Source organism: Eptatretus burgeri, chromosome 7 (genome assembly GCF_056783735.1).
Source record: "Eptatretus burgeri isolate ZD-2024b chromosome 7, Ebu_testis_v1, whole genome shotgun sequence".
NCBI classification, from domain to species: domain Eukaryota; kingdom Metazoa; phylum Chordata; class Myxini; order Myxiniformes; family Myxinidae; genus Eptatretus; species Eptatretus burgeri.
In genome coordinates, this window is record NC_140967.1 from 24,523,105 (window position 1) to 24,540,597 (window position 17,493).

At 40.5% G+C, this 17,493-nt stretch overlaps 1 protein-coding gene across 2 annotated transcripts in view; it reads right to left on the minus strand.

The window, feature by feature from the left end:
- The window catches only part of LOC147022834 (ryanodine receptor 2-like), a 717,656-nt gene that overhangs the window by 281,632 nt on the left and 418,531 nt on the right, over positions 1-17,493 (minus strand). For both annotated transcript variants that reach the window (XM_085887705.1, XM_085887704.1), the window contains exons 57-61: positions 13,681-13,761; positions 11,053-11,128; positions 3,324-3,450; positions 1,413-1,528; positions 1,237-1,313 (exon numbers count right to left, since the gene is read on the minus strand). In XM_085887705.1, the coding sequence (XP_085743831.1) occupies positions 1,237-1,313; positions 1,413-1,528; positions 3,324-3,450; positions 11,053-11,128; positions 13,681-13,761 (477 nt within the window). The remainder of the gene's footprint in view (positions 1-1,236; positions 1,314-1,412; positions 1,529-3,323; positions 3,451-11,052; positions 11,129-13,680; positions 13,762-17,493) is intronic.

The window sequence follows — 17,493 nt, forward strand, 5'->3', positions numbered from 1 at the left end:
GAAGACGAAGAAGACGAAGAAGACGAAGAAGACGAAGAAGACGAAGAAGACGAAGAAGACGAAGAAGACGAAGAAGACGAAGAAGACGAAGAAGACGAAGAAGAAGAAGAAGAAGAAGAAGAAGAAGAAGAAGAAGAAGAAGAAGAAGAAGAAGAAGAAGAAGAAGAAGAAGAAAAATCTCAGTCTCATGTCTACTTCCATGGTTGGGCACTAAAGTCTTCCTCCTACTCTATCAGCCTACAACATTCCCAAGATACTCCAGGTCACACACATTCTTTCATTTACGCAATCCTGGTTAAACACCCAAAATCCAAGGATTTCCACTTCCTTCCACTCTTTTGTTCCGCTTCTCTCCCATTTGAATAGCACCCAACTCAAACCCACTCTTCCCTCCAGAGCTCCATTTGGCAGTGCACTATCATCTCTTTTAAGCCTGGTGTTGGCTTAGTGGTTAGGGTGGCTGGCTTGGGATATCAGGGTCCTGAGTTTGAGCCCTGTTGGTCACTGTATTAACACCAGGTAGAGTTAACTCAACCTGTCATCCTTCCAAGGTCAGTGGTGAGTGCTAGTGTAGAGGGGTGCAGCATCAGTGCTACAGCTGTGTTTCCAAGAAACGATAGCTACCCGGCAGCCAAGCTGCCATATGCAAGAACACAACAGAACAATCTATTTTCACCTCCTGCCCCCCCTCCAATCCATACCTGTGATATTTTTCTCCCCACATTCACTCCATCCAACCCAAGTACCCAACCATCATACTTACAGGTTACTGTGTTTTCTACCCTGTTGTCCCTGCTTTTATAGTTTATTAATTTCTCTGCTTGTAGTGTCCATCTGTGGCACCACTGCCACAGTGTCAGGTTGTTGTAATTTTTCCCTGCCACCTTGCTCTTCCAAGAGCCTCAAATTGATACAAAAGACTGCACACAAGATAGAGATGAAAATATTGCAAAGCCATAAAAATGTGAAAAAAGCAATTTGGCCTAGCTGCTGGAAACATTGATTCTTCTTATTTTAGACAGTGTATGCACACAATTCGCATTGATGAGGATGGTAAGTGACTGATTTACTTTAGCACAACGGTAAATTGCGTTACGAGAAACGGCAAGTTGAGTTAATACACACCGGCGATACATCTCTCAATTATCACAGTCTAATTCTTAGCATCAGTTAAGATACACACAAAAAAAAACATGACATCAAAACACTGACTTGGATTTCCTGAAACAAGCTCACCTTGGCAAAGAACCTTATTTCCTGCTCATGAGGCAATAGGGTCACAGCACTCTCTTCTTTGTTCTTGGAAATGACATCTAAGTAGGTAGAGTAAAATTATACGCACATCCTCAAAAATATCAATATAGTGATATCAGTCGTAACGTAGTCCATGTAGATTCCGTTCCTGTGCTCACCGAGGTGTTGCAGAAACTGCTGTGCGTTTTCCACATAGCTGTTCAATTGTTGCAACAAAGAGTAGGCAAAGCGTTTCTCAATTGATGAGGCATCCATCTCCATGTCTTTTGTGCTCCTGCAAGAAGGGATTTTAGCTCTAATATTAGAGCTAAATTTTATTCGATTTTAGCTCTAATATTAACCAAAATACAAAAAAAAACATTCAGCTATCCAAAATACCAGAAATAAAAAAAAATTAATACTGCTGTGGAAATGACTTCTCAGGGTTAACATTGCTTAGCATAGTTTAGTTATCTCTAATAAATATCTTTGAGTTAGTGTGAGGTGATTTAATTGTGATATTAGATATGTGTGCTTTATATATATAGACAGATGTCATCCATCCTCCCTAATGTGTGTGTCCAAAAACAGCTTTCCCTTTGAACCCTTATTTAATGCTCTACCCTCTGGAATATGTAATTTGTCTTTTTTGTATCTGGGGAGGCCACAAGCCTGCAGTTTAGGCTGAAAGAGCCACCCCCACCATCGACAGGTCTTGCAGCTCCAGGACCATCTGGGTGGAGGTCTGAGAACGGTTCGCCCCACCCCAAGACTGGGCTTCAGGCCAGTGGTGAATGAAAGTGGAGGGGCATGCCACATCACAGCGGAAGGTAGGGGCCATATAATTTACAAGTGCATACGCCAAAGGGGGATAAGAAGATGCCCAAGAACCACCCTATGAAAGGCTGCGTCAAGTCTGTAGAGCTGTCGCCGAAAGACACGCCCCCACCCAGCCAGCCATGCTTCTCTCCTACTTCTGCTCCCAAGCCGGACAGCTGCTGAAGTGACGCACCTGGGCTACCACCTTGAATTGGTTCCAGCTGTGTCATGCCGATACAGCTCGGGTATTTCTTGTCTTGTCCACCTCTCTGGTATATCTCATGTGAAATGATTAAAGGCCTTTAAGTTAGATGATTGAGGAATCCTACAATTGTTCATTGCCTTTGTGGGTACGGTGCTGGTAGTGGGTAATGGGGTTTGTTCCATCAATATATTTATTGCTTCTTCCTTTTCCCATCCCTCGTGTGAACTTTGCTATTAAATATACTTGGCCTCGGCATGAATTTGGGTGGTCATGAGCATTATTGAAATTTCGCATGTCCATTAAAGGACTAATTGGTTACAGATGACCAGCACTCTAAAACAAGACCATGCCATGCACCTCACCGCTCCACTGGGCCAATGATTAGAGATCATGTGCACGGCACCAAATTACCGTAACGCATCGGCTGACTCGGAGGTCCCACCAAAAGTTCCGGTTGGCAGTGGACACATGCTCTGGCTCGGGGCCTTTGACTCAGCCGGCCGTGATGGCCACTGTTGATGTGGCCCGCTGGGATTCGTACCAGAAAACTGGGATGACCCGACGGCTGTAACAATACAAAACCTTATACTAAATGTAAACAAGTTGGTTGGTTGATCTAAAAACAATTATATTATCCAGAGAATTCCTGCACAAACTGGTGTTCATACAAGTATATTCCAGCACTTTGTCTGACAGGACAGGATTTGATTCCTGATCCGACTACAAACTGTCAGATTGGTTCTTCCCAGGCCGAGAAAATTGCCTCACAAAGTTGCACAGTGTCATTCATGAAGAGGACGCGAGTTATCGCTGGCAACCTGAACAAAATACAAAATTCTGTCCTGACTACCATTTGGATGGCAAAGGCAAAATGGATGCCAAAGGAAAACCATCCAGTGTAATCCTTTCTGTGTGGTTGCTTTGGCAGCAGTGAACGTGGATTCAGGCAAGCACTACAAAAAGAGCCTTTCATCCCATCGAAATAATTTCTTAATTGTATATCAGGGTATGACTACATTGTGTATATCGATAACAAAATACATCTATAAATGGATATATGCCAAACCTGGAAACAGCATATCCATTGATTTGCAGAAACTTCAGCAGATCCTCAGATTTTTCTCTGTCTTTAGACTTTTCCCTCGCTGTCAAAGTGTCATAGGGCACAAGCAAAGGATGAGCACTGCCACATTCTGGGGGACATAAGATAACATCACTCTAGTTTGTGTTCTCAATTAAATCTCAGTATGATGGCATAATTAGCATCATGCCATAACATTACATATAACGATTAACTTTTTATCCACATAATTCATTCAGCAGAAAGTCGGTGCTAACGTAATCAAAGTCGAACTATCCTTGCCTGGAGTGCATTTGCAGTAATCACATTCAAAGGATTTGTCAAAAACCCAATGAACACATTAAAAAGCATTCTCAGTGACTGCCACTCTCCAAAGGTTAAACCAAGCAAGAGCGTCCAATGTCAACAGCAATGACAATGAAACTTGTCATAATTGCAATGGAAGGTGTAATGAACAAGCCATTTGCCATTTTGGATCCACAATGATGCCTGAAGATTGGCTTCTTTGCAGAAACTATCCTGCCATTGGGCTCAGAAGGCCTACTCTTGTAAACATCAACTTGACTGCTCAGATCCATAAAATGCAACTGCTCATCCAAAAATAGACCTGGTAAATAATTTATCATATATCAAAATAAAACACATGTGATCCATTATGAATCATCAGTGATTGTCACCAATGTTGAGCTTTTGGATCCATTATGGGAAAGATGTACAGTACATCATCTATTCAAGGATTGTCGCCAATGTTGCATCATATAAGATTGCGTCATTTAACATTAGGAATTGCAAATGGACGTTTATAAATTTATTAGGTTTTGGTTCACGAGTCAGTAAGTGACCATTATATTCGTTATGGGTGTCTGTCTGTCTGTCTGTCTGTCCCGAGCATAGCTCCGTGGGTTTTGATCCAATCTTGATAAAATTAGGGTGCGAGGTTTGTATCATGATCTGGTTGTGTTTTCCGGAGAATGGGCGTGTTGCGCCCATTATGGGCGGAGCCACGCCCCAAAAACGTGTTTTTAGGGGCTAGCCGGTTTCAAGTTACATCTTCCCCGAGAGGATTGTCGAATCTGGCAGGGGTTTCGGTATTTGGTTAGCCCAATGGCACCTGCATAGCCCCACGGAGCTCGATTTTTCATTTTCGTCCCAAGGTCAAGGTCACAAGGTCACGAACTTAGAAAATGTCAAAAAAAATCAATGAATTGGGCATCGAGCTCCTAGGGTTTTCAACTGTTTCAAATGAAAGTTGGTATGCAAGTCGTGCTCTTCGAGTCCTACAACTTTCATCATTTACGTTTTTCCCGATTCCCGCCAGTTTGCCCATGGCGTCCCCTCGAATGTCAAAAAATAAAAAAAAATTACCCCCGTGTGGGGGTGACGGTCATCTCTATAATGTTTTTTACTCTCATAATCGATGAACCGTTGCCAGATATCTCCTAAAATGACAGACAAGATAGGTTTTGAAAATGGTGATTTTCACAACTTTCGTGACGTCGTGACCTTGACCCTGACCTCGAATCCGGACAAAAGTTATATCGTTGTGCAACACTCATCGACCTCTACCCACATACTAAGTTTCATCAAGATCGGAAATAAAAATTGTTGACGGATGGAATGACGTACGGACGGATGGACGGACGGACGGACATTTGGTCTGGCTTTATTAGGTCATCTCGGCAGAGATGACCTAAAAAGGCGAACCGTGTACGTTGCTCGTGAACCATCGCGGTCTCCAGACTTGTATTTAATCATTTTTGTTTGTTTGTTTCATTGAAAGACACACAAGTGTATGATGTTGTCATTTCCAGTATGGCTACAACTGTTTTCTCTTGATGCTCCCATGACATTCTTTCCTGAGAGAGCCAGGCAGTTATCCACCCTGAATAAGTATGCATGTGGGATCTCCAGTCAATGCACAACCTATCCCATGGGATTAAAATAAACCTAGAGGATCAATGGTCCTGTATGTAGCTTACCTGGTTGGGTTGCCAAAAAGTGGAGTGACAGATGGATCAGAGTGAAAATAAGAGCTGGATTTAGAATACATGTTTTGAGTCAGCTAGTATTGACATGATGTTCATAGTAGTGCAAATCCCTGTTGTCCATGAGCCTTAGTCGATACACCAGAAAAAAATCACAGAACTGTCGGAAAGCATCCGTAAATGAAAATATAAGTAAATGAAAAAAAAAAAAATCAAATGCAGGTGAGCAACCCGAGACAATGGGGAAACACGGTTCATATGTTTACACGATGTGTAAGCACACACCGCGAGTACATTTCTTTAATAAATAAATAAATATATATATATATATATATATATATATATATATATATATATATACATATACATATATATATATATATAATATATATATACATATATATATACATATATATATATATATATACATATATATATATATATATATATATATATATACATATATATATATATATACATATACATATATATATACATATACATATATATACATATATATATATATATATATATATATATATATATATATATATATATATATATATATATATATATATATATATATATATATATATATATATATATATATATATATATATATATATATATATATATATATATATGGTGTCCCAAAAAAAATACAACGTTTAAAATGCTTCGTTTGATCCTAAAAAAGCAATAATTTTGTCAGGAATGCTTCATTTCTTGTTGCAGAGACCCTGAAGTTTATTTTGATATCAAGCAAGCGCCAGAAAAATGCCAAGACTGACCATACAAAAACGGACGAAAATTGTTGAACTTTGGCACCAGACGAAAAGTGTCATACAGGTGCAACGTCTTTACTCGAGACATTTCGGTATCCACTTGCGCCATGCACCAAACTTTCGGACAATAAAGTGCACCATCGCAAAGTTTACCAATGTCGGAACCATCTGTGACCTTCACAAGGGTCACAGTGGTCAGAAGAGGACAGGTCGTAGTGAAGAAAATGTGGAAATGGTGAGACAGGCGGTCGTTCAGAGTACAAAAAAATCGATTTGACGACTTTCTGCTGAGACAAACATTCATAAGAGCACCGTTCAGAGGATCCTTCGCCAAGACATTCATGCCTTTCCATACAAAATTCAATGGAAACGGTGCTTACTGATCAACAGAAATGCAAACGACTGGACTTTGAAAATTGGTGTGGGGGTGACAACTGGACGACTGGACTTTGCAAAAAAAGAAAAAAATTACCCCCGTGTGGGGTTGACGGTCATCTCTATAATGTTTTTTACTATCATAATCGATGAACCGTTGCAAGATATCTCCTAAAATGACAGACGAGATAGGTTTTGAAAATAGCGAATTTCACAACTTTTGTGACCTCGTGACCTTAACCCTGACTCAGGAAAGTTGGAGGAAGATGCAGACTTCCTCAAAAAACTTCACATGACGGACGAATGCCATGCTGACTTGTCCGGGGAGGTAAACAAGCAAAACTTTCGGTACTGGGGAACTGAAAATGCTGGTAATGCATCAACTGAACTGGTGCCTCGATCTGTTCTCAAAGTCAACATGTGGGTGGCGGTTGGTTGGTATGGGATAATTGGTCCATACTTCTTTGAAGATGACCAGGGACGCACTTGCATGGTAAACCAGAGGAACTATCACGAAATGATTCAGGAATTCTATCTGCCTGAGCTACGTACTCAGGCCCATAGGAGAAAAAAACCTGATCCAGATGAGAACCCAGTGGTTCCAGCAGGATGGGGCACCGCCCCATACAGCCAGGGAAACAAGGCGTTTTCTCAACCAACATTTTGAGGGCCGCTTTATCTCCCTCTACGAAGACGTTGAGTGGCCACCGTATTCCCCTGACCTTACTCCTCCAGACTTTTTCTTGTGGGGGTATCTCAAGGACAGGATCTATGGAAACCTTCGGCCTCAAACTCTTGATCAGCTGAAGGAAAACATCCACCGAGAAATCCAGAACATTCCTCAGGAAACGTTTCCCAAAGTGATGGAGAACATGACAATGCATTTGCAGGCAGTGATCAGACAATGTGGAGCCTATGTCGAACATGTGGTCTAAAAGAAAACAACGATGCTATACCAAAATTTAAATTTTGGTGGGAATTTTGACATTGGTACAATAAACTTCAACCTTTCAGCTTTCTATCCAGCCACATATCTTTAAAAAAAAAAAATATATATATATATATATATATATATATATATATATATATATATATATATATATATGTTATGACCATCCTCTTTGCAGATGAAAAGTTATAATTTTTTGGGACACCCTGTATATATATATATATTTCTGGTTGGTTCCAGGGCCACAAGATAAATGATGCATTAGGTTTTGCATCTATTGGGGTAAAACTTTAAATTTGTGTGTGTGTGTGTGTGTGTGTGTTCGTGTGTGTGTGTGTGTGTGTGTGTGTGTGTGTGTGTGTGTGTTCGTGTGTGTGTGTGTGTGTGTGTGTGTGTGTGTGTGTGTGTGTGTGTGTGTGTGTGTGTGTGTGTGTGTGTGTGTGTGTTATATCCATGGCTGATGCTGGAATGTACTTATAGTAAATAGTACAAATCCAAAACCTCTCTATCAGGGATATTTCTCGTATTTATATATTTCTGTGAATCCGATTTGCATTCAGGAACACAACAATTATGGTTAACTATTTGGAAATTGCCACTCTTTCGTTTAAATTCTGGCAATTATGTTGACGATTTGAATTACACATCTCACATTAACTTCGTCAGGTTAAAAGTGTTCGGCAAGCTGAACCGAATCTGTGTAAACACACAAACAGCGTATGTGCAAAAGGCCTCATTTAGCATTCATGTCATTTTGAAAGTCATGTATTGATAAATCACACCAAAATCCTATTTTAGATCTACCTCCTATTCAATACTTCAACCAGTAATATAGCGAGCTTAACTCTTCATGTAGCATATGGATTTCATTTGAGCACACAACAAACACGGCATTAGCTGGCGGACATTAAATATCCCATTCTCTTTTCCATTTTTTTAAAAACAAATACACAAGTTATCACCAACACCCTTCCCAAGCTCCAAATACATGCCAAAAACTTCAGAGGACTCTGCATCAGCAGATTGGTCGTTCCTCCCCAAATTGATGCAATCTGTCGGCCAAACTCCAACCGACACTTGGCCCAATATGCATATAAATGAAGGAAAGAATGAAATAAAGCAAGACTTCAGACTACTTCAACCTCTTCTATAATTATTTCCACCGACCAGAAAAATAGAATGCCAGTTGGAAGTAGAGGTGTTTTGGCCATTGGCATGTATATTAATTACATAATGACAAAGTAATGTGATCCTGCTGCTTTTCCCATTGCTCAGGTGTTGCAAAGTGGAAATTTATGGATGAACCGTTGATTCATTCTGTACAAAGTCCAATTTGCAGCACAAAAGACCAACTGTATGTTACACTTATGATTTCAATTCATTCTAATTTGACTATTAGTAATGTTGTGATGGATCAGCGATGGAAGTTTTCCAAAAAGCTTAAAAGTTTAGGCACTTGAAACCATGAAATGTGGATCATGATTACACGGAAAACATTACCTCCAGGGGTGAACAAAATCTAATCGGCTTGTTCTTGTCACTTACCCAAATCATCCACCAAGTTTTGTCATAATCCATAAACAATGTTTGGAATATTGTGCTATTTATAATTTTTGGCCCCATCTCTCAAAGGTGAAGAATCACTGAAAATTAAAAATAATCTTATTCGGATCCGGATCCTCACCAAAATCGAAACAATTTGTCCTTATCACACACCCAACCTGAACAATAAGTTTTGTTTGAATCCGTCCCCAACTTTTTGAGATATCATTCAATATATTGTTACAGCTGTGTAAATTCGCAGAACACCATAAAGGTCCGTAGTTCAGTTAGATCGATAAGTCTGTGTTCAGTTAGATTTCCCCACCGTTGTTTAATGGGATTTATTCATGTCACAGGGCTGTGATCCTTTGAGATAGTGTTTTTCTTTGACTATCGTTATTTTTGGACCAACCACATTTCAACCACCATAACCACCTTCCCTGCTACGCCAACTGCCGATCCCCTTCTCCACAAACCAAACCACAACCCTCTATCGTTGGTGCGCGGATTTTCCCGCCTGTTTTCCCACGCGCCGATCGGGGAGATTGTCCGTCATTGGTCGGTTCGTGGAAGTGAGGCGCTGGAGATAAGGAACGCCCCCTTTCTCGAAGCTTCCCACAGGAGCTGGAAGGGGGGCAGAGCCAAAAACGGGGAGGAGCGAGGCGTTGGAACTGAGGAATATAAGGGCGCACGGGACGCCAGGTCTGGGTCTTTGTGGTGGTTTTGTCTTGGTCTTCGGAGAGTCTTGGGTTCGGTGGTTCGGGTCGAGTCGTCGGAGCTCGCAGTCGGTGGGGAGTCCGGGCGTGGCACCAGGGACGTGGACGGGAGGCGCCGCTTTGCCAGCTCTGTCGTGCACGCCTGCCCATCCGTGTGGAGAGTGCCGGAGAGAGCTAGCCGGCCCCGTGGAAGGCCGAGCTCAGCCGCGGATGTCCTAGCTGCCGTGGGGGACAGACGTCGCGACTCGCCCACCATCGCACCACGAGGGTGCAGGTAACCTGCAACGGTCTCGTGGGACCCGTTCGGTCATCCAGGCTCCATGCCATAAAGACCCAAGAGGTCCAGTATGACCCCATTGTCTTTGAGGGTGGCCTTTTCCTTTCTTTTGAATGAATGTTGGTGGCGCCGTGTCCTGCAAGTAAAAACTGTTAAGTGACTAGATAATTGCTGAGAGATGGTCGTAGTGCTTTCACCTTGCTCGTGTCTTTGTCCCTGTCCCATGCATGATTGTTTGCCTGTATACGTGTTTAGAAATAAATGTGCTTGTGTGAATGTAACCCGTTCGTCGTGTCTTTTTCCCCCATTGGAACGCCATATTGCATCTCGGAATAATAGTTGGTTTTTAAATAACCGATAAATAGAATCGGGTCCGGCGAGGTCTGGCGATAATACCCGCTCAGTTATCCCAGAACGGAACGGACCGCTTAAGCGGTTCGTGTCCAAGCAGGCCTTCGCCGAGGTACGGTCCCTCGGTAGGTTACCCGCGCGGGTACTTAGGTATATCGATATTTGGCGATTGACCCTATTTCGCGTGGATAGAATATGGACTGGGCCGTGGTGGGATTAAAAACCCACCCGTGACTGGTTTCTGGTGTTGTTCCAGAAAGTCACGACTGAATTGTCCGTCCGGTGGGCGAGACGGCCGCCATTGGCTGACGCGGTCGATCGCACGCCGGTGGGCGCGAATTCGTAACAATATCATTTTTGGGCCTATCTCTCAATGGTGAAGAGACACTGTAAAAAATTATAATATCCGGATCCGGATTTGGATCTTCACAAAAATCTAATAAATTCGTCCTCGTCACACACCCAACTTGTCCACCGAATTTCGTCCGAATCCATCCACAACTTTTTGAGATCTGCTCACAGACAAACAGACAGATAGGCAAAGGTGAAAACATAACCTCCACCACCGATAAATTGCAAATTACGGTAGTGCATGTCGAACAAAGATGAGCGAATCATTTCAAACATACAAGTACAGTGTACAATTGTACGTGAACACAAGCGTCCATTGTAATCCACCCAGAATCAATGCATCAAATAATGAAATGTTTAGAAAGTGGAAAAAGGATGCATACCTTTGGTTTGCATTTCCATTTTGAGTTTCCTGGCCCATGAATTGTGGTGATTTTCAGCCAACATTTCAGCCACAGCCTGTCACAATATATGCTTCAATCAAAAGGAAGGCAAATCCAATGATAAATATAACAAGAGATGACTAAGTGATATCCATTCATTCAGTTCTTCAGCATTGATTTATAAGGTCTGTGGTATAGCATTCTAAAAAACAAGCAATTCTCTGTCTATTTGCAGGTACAGTATGTTTGTATGTATTGTTGTCGAAATGGCCCAAGTGGGGTAAAGCTGTTTAGTATAACATTAGTTATGTCTTGATACAGTATTTGTTTAGAATAAGCATCATGTAATTAATTGTGATGTTAAATATGTGTCGCAATAATGTGAAGATTGGCGTCCCTTTCCTTGCCATCCTTGTTGTTTCTGACCCCACCAAACCTTTGGCTATGTTTTATGGTCTTTCCTCTGTTATCTGTCCTTCATGTTTCTCTTATAAAAGTGCTCGCAAAACCTTGAGGCACAATGCAGTTGAAAGAATGAACAGTTGCCATCGAACTACAGTTTTTGACAGAGAAGTTAAATCATCACAGGAGTTCTCATGAAATAATCGTTACACACATGGTTTTTGGGCGGTTTGTCGCGCACTGAGCTGTTGACTCCCAAATGAGCTACACACATGCCAGAAGGAGGACAAAGACGTTGGGAGAGAGGGTTTCCCTTTTAATTTATGAATGTCGAGTTGGGTTTAACTTCCCTCTCTGACCGCTGAGCTCTCGCCTTGCAAAGGGACTCAACTGTCAACCAGCTGAATCACCCACACAGACAGCCACATGTCTCCGTCGCCGTCGCCCTCTCTCTCTCTCTCTCTCTCTCTCTCTCTCTCTCTCTGTGTCTCTCTCTGTGTCTCTCTCTGTGTCTCTCTCTGTGTCTCTCTCTGTGTCTCTCTCTGTGTCTCTCTCTGTGTCTCTCTCTGTGTCTCTCTCTGTGTCTCTCTCTGTGTCTCTCTCTGTGTCTCTCTCTGTGTCTCTCTCTGTGTCTCTCTCTGTGTCTCTCTCTGTGTCTCTCTCTGTGTCTCTCTCTGTGTCTCTCTCTGTGTCTCTCTCTGTGTCTCTCTCTGTGTCTCTCTCTGTGTCTCTCTCTGTGTCTCTCTCTGTGTCTCTCTCTGTGTCTCTCTCTGTGTCTCTCTCTGTGTCTCTCTCTGTGTCTCTCTCTGTGTCTCTCTCTGTGTCTCTCTCTGTGTCTCTCTCTGTGTCTCTCTCTGTGTCTCTCTCTGTGTCTCTCTCTGTGTCTCTCTCTGTGTCTCTCTCTGTGTCTCTCTCTGTGTCTCTCTCTGTGTCTCTCTCTGTGTCTCTCTCTGTGTCTCTCTCTCTCTCTCTCTCTCTCTCTCTCTCTCTCTCTCTCTCTCTCTCTCTCTCTCTCTCTCTCTCTCTCTCTCTCTCTCTCTCTCCTCCCCCAGAATGATTGTTCTACGAGGGAGTTGAACTCCCTGGACTCCTGTTTCTCTACCTCTGGATTGCCAGACCAAATCTCTTCATTCTCTCGTCAAAAACTCTATTTCTCTCTATCTTGTCATATGATTGATTTGACCCTAAGATTATCATAATTAAGGAATCTACTGATCGCTTGGTATGTTTTAGGGGGTAGAGTAAGGGTGTTCACTCATTACAGACGAATTTTCACTGTTTTCATTCGTGTAACCTTCCCCCATGCCATTTTCTTTTATTAAATACACTTGTTCTCAGGGTGGATTATGTTTGTTCTGGTTGCTTCATATGGTGGTTTAGGCTGGGTGTAGTGTACTTGGAGTGTGGTCGAAACCGCGTGAGACCACACTCGTGACCAACGGTTTGCATGGCCGAATTATATCAGGATATGGTTGTCTCTCAGCGCTTCACCTGGTCAATTCCACGGTCCGAGTATTGTAACATGGCAAACAGGCCTGGTAAGTTACTCAGGACTGTGAACTTGGTTGGTGGTTGCGGTCGTTTTGACTCGAGTTGCGGGACTCAAACCAGGCAACTGGAATGGACTCATGGCTGTAACTGTATGCATGTATATATGTATGTATGTATGCATGTCTGATCATTATAGAATTTAATACAGCTGGCTCAATTTTCACCAAATTTTGCATACGTGCTCAGAGTATGCATGGTCATGTCATGGGAACAAAATAATCCTACCCACCCCCTCCACGCTCCACTGGTTTTAGTGGTTTAACCACTGACCCCTGCTGGAGAAAGGGGGTATTGAAACCATTTTTTTCACTTCCAGAGGAAACGGGTGTTGCTATTACTAAAAGGAGACAGGTCCGTCCGTCTGTCACATGAAGAAGAAAAAGCAGGACCTTGAGCTGGGAGTGGGTAGTAACACCATATTTTGCTCCCAGTGGAGGCAGGTCTTGTTAGTTTCACAAATATCAGGTGTGAATTAACGAAGTAACTGCATTAATCGTATCCAAGTTCATTATGGGATCAACAAACCTGTCCTGATTATTATTATTGTCTGGAACTGCATGAAGTGTCACCACGCAAATTTATGAGTAATCCTTCAAGTATTATCAGGATTGGAAAATAAACAAGTAAAAAACCAATGTTTTTCATAAAACAGAGAATTATTAAATATAAACATACTTGTAGTTCCCTGGAGAGAGTCACATTTGTCATGTCTAAAGGTCGTGGTGTATATCCATGCGGTAATTCAAATGAACCTTGCTGTGGAAAAACAAAATGAATATTCAGAAAATATTCCCAATGAATGAAACTTCTCAATCGTGAATACGATGAACGAGACTCAATAAATATACAACAAACTTAAATAAATAACGGGTTTCATGTGTACAAGTAAGGTACATCATCAAGCCGTTTAATTGTTGATTTTCTGTATTTGGAATAACTATAATAAATCATTATACATCTTGATTATTTGTCCAAGTAATATGCAGTGGAGGAATTACTACCAACAGTTTTTGCAAATAAGAAATTACTTTAAAATGATTGGGATCACAGTTTTATGTGAGAGAAGGAAAACATCAATAAGGGGGAAAGGAATAAGGTCAAGCTATTGCACTCAAAGAATCATTATGTATATGATCAAACAACAAGGGCAATGCAAAATATAATGATACAAAAGCTTTTTATTATAAAAAAATAAAAACAACAAACGTCATCGTACATTCGGCAATGCAACATTAATGACAGATGGCGGATTCTCCCGGGGAGTTGGGTGACCGATACACGAGGATTTAAAAAAAAGTCTCATTTATTTGATTTCAAATTGGACTCATCCATCATGTACCTGAATTGGACATCAAAAATTGGAATTTTACACACACCTTGGTTCATTAAATGTCAATCTGGTAAAGTATATTGAGATTTTGCATAATTGTTTTTCACATTCAAATACCGTGGTGATTGTACAGGTATATTGTGCAAAATTACTGTTATGTAAAAAAAAAACTACGTTATTATCAACTCACGAGTGGAATAATCATGGTCTGAGGCAACCACCCACCACCTGTCTCAGAGATTTTTGTTGGGGCCAACACCCTACCTACAGTCAACAGACTCAATGATACGACTACTTCTACTACTACTACTACAGCTGCGACTACTACTACTACTTTAACTGTGTTCTTCTGGGCTCAGCTCAGGAAGGTTTTAGGCCCAAGTCATTCAAACACTGGCTTGGTAGGTCTGAGATTCAAATAAAGGTGGTAGGAATTTGTATTTGTTCAGGGTGTCATTGATAAATGGTCAACTCTTCATGAAAGACACCGGAGGATTTTTATTATGCAACAACTATTACTAGCAGATATGTTGACAGCTTAATGTCCATCAGGCAGACAATGCACTTTGTGATGCAATGCTAATTGCCTGTGAAGGACCAATCTGACAGTTTATAGTTGAGTCAAGAATCAAACCAAGAATAAACCAGAGTTCTCAGAACACATTGAGAAAAAATACATGGGACTTTATTGGAAACAGAGAAGAAGAAGAAGAAGAAGAAGAAGAAGAAGAAGAAGAAGAAGAAGAAGAAGAAGAAGAAGAAGAAGAAGAAGAAGAAGAAGAAGAAGAAGTAAGAAGAAGAAGAAGAAGAAGAAGAAGAAGAAGAAGAAGAAGAAGAAGAAGAAGAAGAAGAAGAAGAAGAAGAAGAAGAAGAAGAAGAAGAAGAAGAAGAAGAAGAAGAAGAAGAAGAAGAAGAAGAAGAAGAAGAAGAAGAAGAAGAAGAAGAAGAAGAAGAAGAAGAAGAAGAAGAAGAAGAAGAAGAAGAAGAAGAAGAAGAAGAAGAAGAAGAAGAAGAAGAAGAAGAAGAAGAAGAAGAAGAAGAAGAAGAAGAAGAAGAAGAAGAAGAAGAAGAAGAAGAAGAAGAAGAAGAAGAAGAAGAAGAAGAAGAAGAAGAAGAAGAAGAAGAAGAAGAAGAAGAAGAAGAAGAAGAAGAAGAAGAAGAAGAAGAAGAAGAAGAAGAAGAAGAAGAAGAAGAAGAAGAAGAAGAAGAAGAAGAAGAAGAAGAAGAAGAAGAAGAAGAAGAAGAAGAAGAAGAAGAAGAAGAAGAAGAAGAAGAAGAAGAAGAAGAAGAAGAAGAAGAAGAAGAAGAAGAAGAAGAAGAAGAAGAAGAAGAAGAAGAAGAAGAAGAAGAAGAAGAAGAAGAAGAAGAAGAAGAAGAAGAAGAAGAAGAAGAAGAAGAAGAAGAAGAAGAAGAAGAAGAAGAAGAAGAAGAAGAAGAAGAAGAAGAAGAAGAAGAAGAAGAAGAAGAAGAAGAAGAAGAAGAAGAAGAAGAAGAAGAAGAAGAAGAAGAAGAAGAAGAAGAAGAAGAAGAAGAAGAAGAAGAAGAAGAAGAAGAAGAAGAAGAAGAAGAAGAAGAAGAAGAAGAAGAAGAAGAAGAAGAAGAAGAAGAAGAAGAAGAAGAAGAAGAAGAAGAAGAAGAAGAAGAAGAAGAAGAAGAAGAAGAAGAAGAAGAAGAAGAAGAAGAAGAAGAAGAAGAAGAAGAAGAAGAAGAAGAAGAAGAAGAAGAAGAAGAAGAAGAAGAAGAAGAAGAAGAAGAAGAAGAAGAAGAAGAAGAAGAAGAAGAAGAAGAAGAAGAAGAAGAAGAAGAAGAAGAAGAAGAAGAAGAAGAAGAAGAAGAAGAAGAAGAAGAAGAAGAAGAAGAAGAAGAAGAAGAAGAAGAAGAAGAAGAAGAAGAAGAAGAAGAAGAAGAAGAAGAAGAAGAAGAAGAAGAAGAAGAAGAAGAAGAAGAAGAAGAAGAAGAAGAAGAAGAAGAAGAAGAAGAAGAAGAAGAAGAAGAAGAAGAAGAAGAAGAAGAAGAAGAAGAAGAAGAAGAAGAAGAAGAAGAAGAAGAAGAAGAAGAAGAAGAAGAAGAAGAAGAAGAAGAAGAAGAAGAAGAAGAAGAAGAAGAAGAAGAAGAAGAAGAAGAAGAAGAAGAAGAAGAAGAAGAAGAAGAAGAAGAAGAAGAAGAAGAAGAAGAAGAAGAAGAAGAAGAAGAAGAAGAAGAAGAAGAAGAAGAAGAAGAAGAAGAAGAAGAATCTCAAAGTTCCCGCACTGAAAGTGGCAAATTTGATTGGTCGAGACAACGTACAATTTTGCCAAAGTACTGCTGAAATGAAGTTTTTTGGAAGTGTAAATAAGGTGATGAGTTATACAGTGTTCAAATATATAATACAACTGAAATTAAATGCAAGTTTTAAAGGCTGTAGAAAAACCAAAAAAACCCATTAAATTGGAAGTTTACCGCCACTGATTGCACCACCTTTTACACCACCTTATTGAACATGTTAAATTAGTTCTTCTTCCCTGTTGTTTGTGTCCTTTATGATGTTCCTAAAAACAGGAAATTTCCTGTTTGGAATTATTTTCAATTTTGTTTGACTGTCAGGCAGACCAACTGAAGCAATTGTGTGTGCATCTGTGCTTCGGACAAGATGCCATATAATTTGCCAAATTCAGAGCCAAAGTACTGCCTCGCTGCAGGTTCATGTTCAGATTAATGTTCTACAGTGTTCAAAATGTAAAATTCAATTGAAATTAAGTAGTTCTTCGATCATAGCATACACTGAAAGGCAGACAGAGTGAACCAATTGCTTAATCCCGTTTTGCACTATGTGCGTGAGGCAACACCTCTAAGGCAAGTGCACGACCTCTGGCCATCCAGACTTTGTAAAAAAAAAAAAAAAACAAGTGCACGACCTCTGGCCATCCAGATTTTGTGAAAAAAAAAAATAGATAATCATTGAAAAAGAATGTTGTAGCAACAAGAAGTCAGATTCCTTAGAGTTATGGTTTGATAAATGAGGGATCCTTCCAATTTCAGATAGTAGTATGAAGTTAAATGATCATCAAACTATTCTTCATAAGGACTAGAGTCAGTCTGTGATGGTGTAAAAAAAACGAAGGATGTGATTATATGAGATAATTGCGTTTTAAGTCAGCCATTGTGGAGGCACTCTCTTT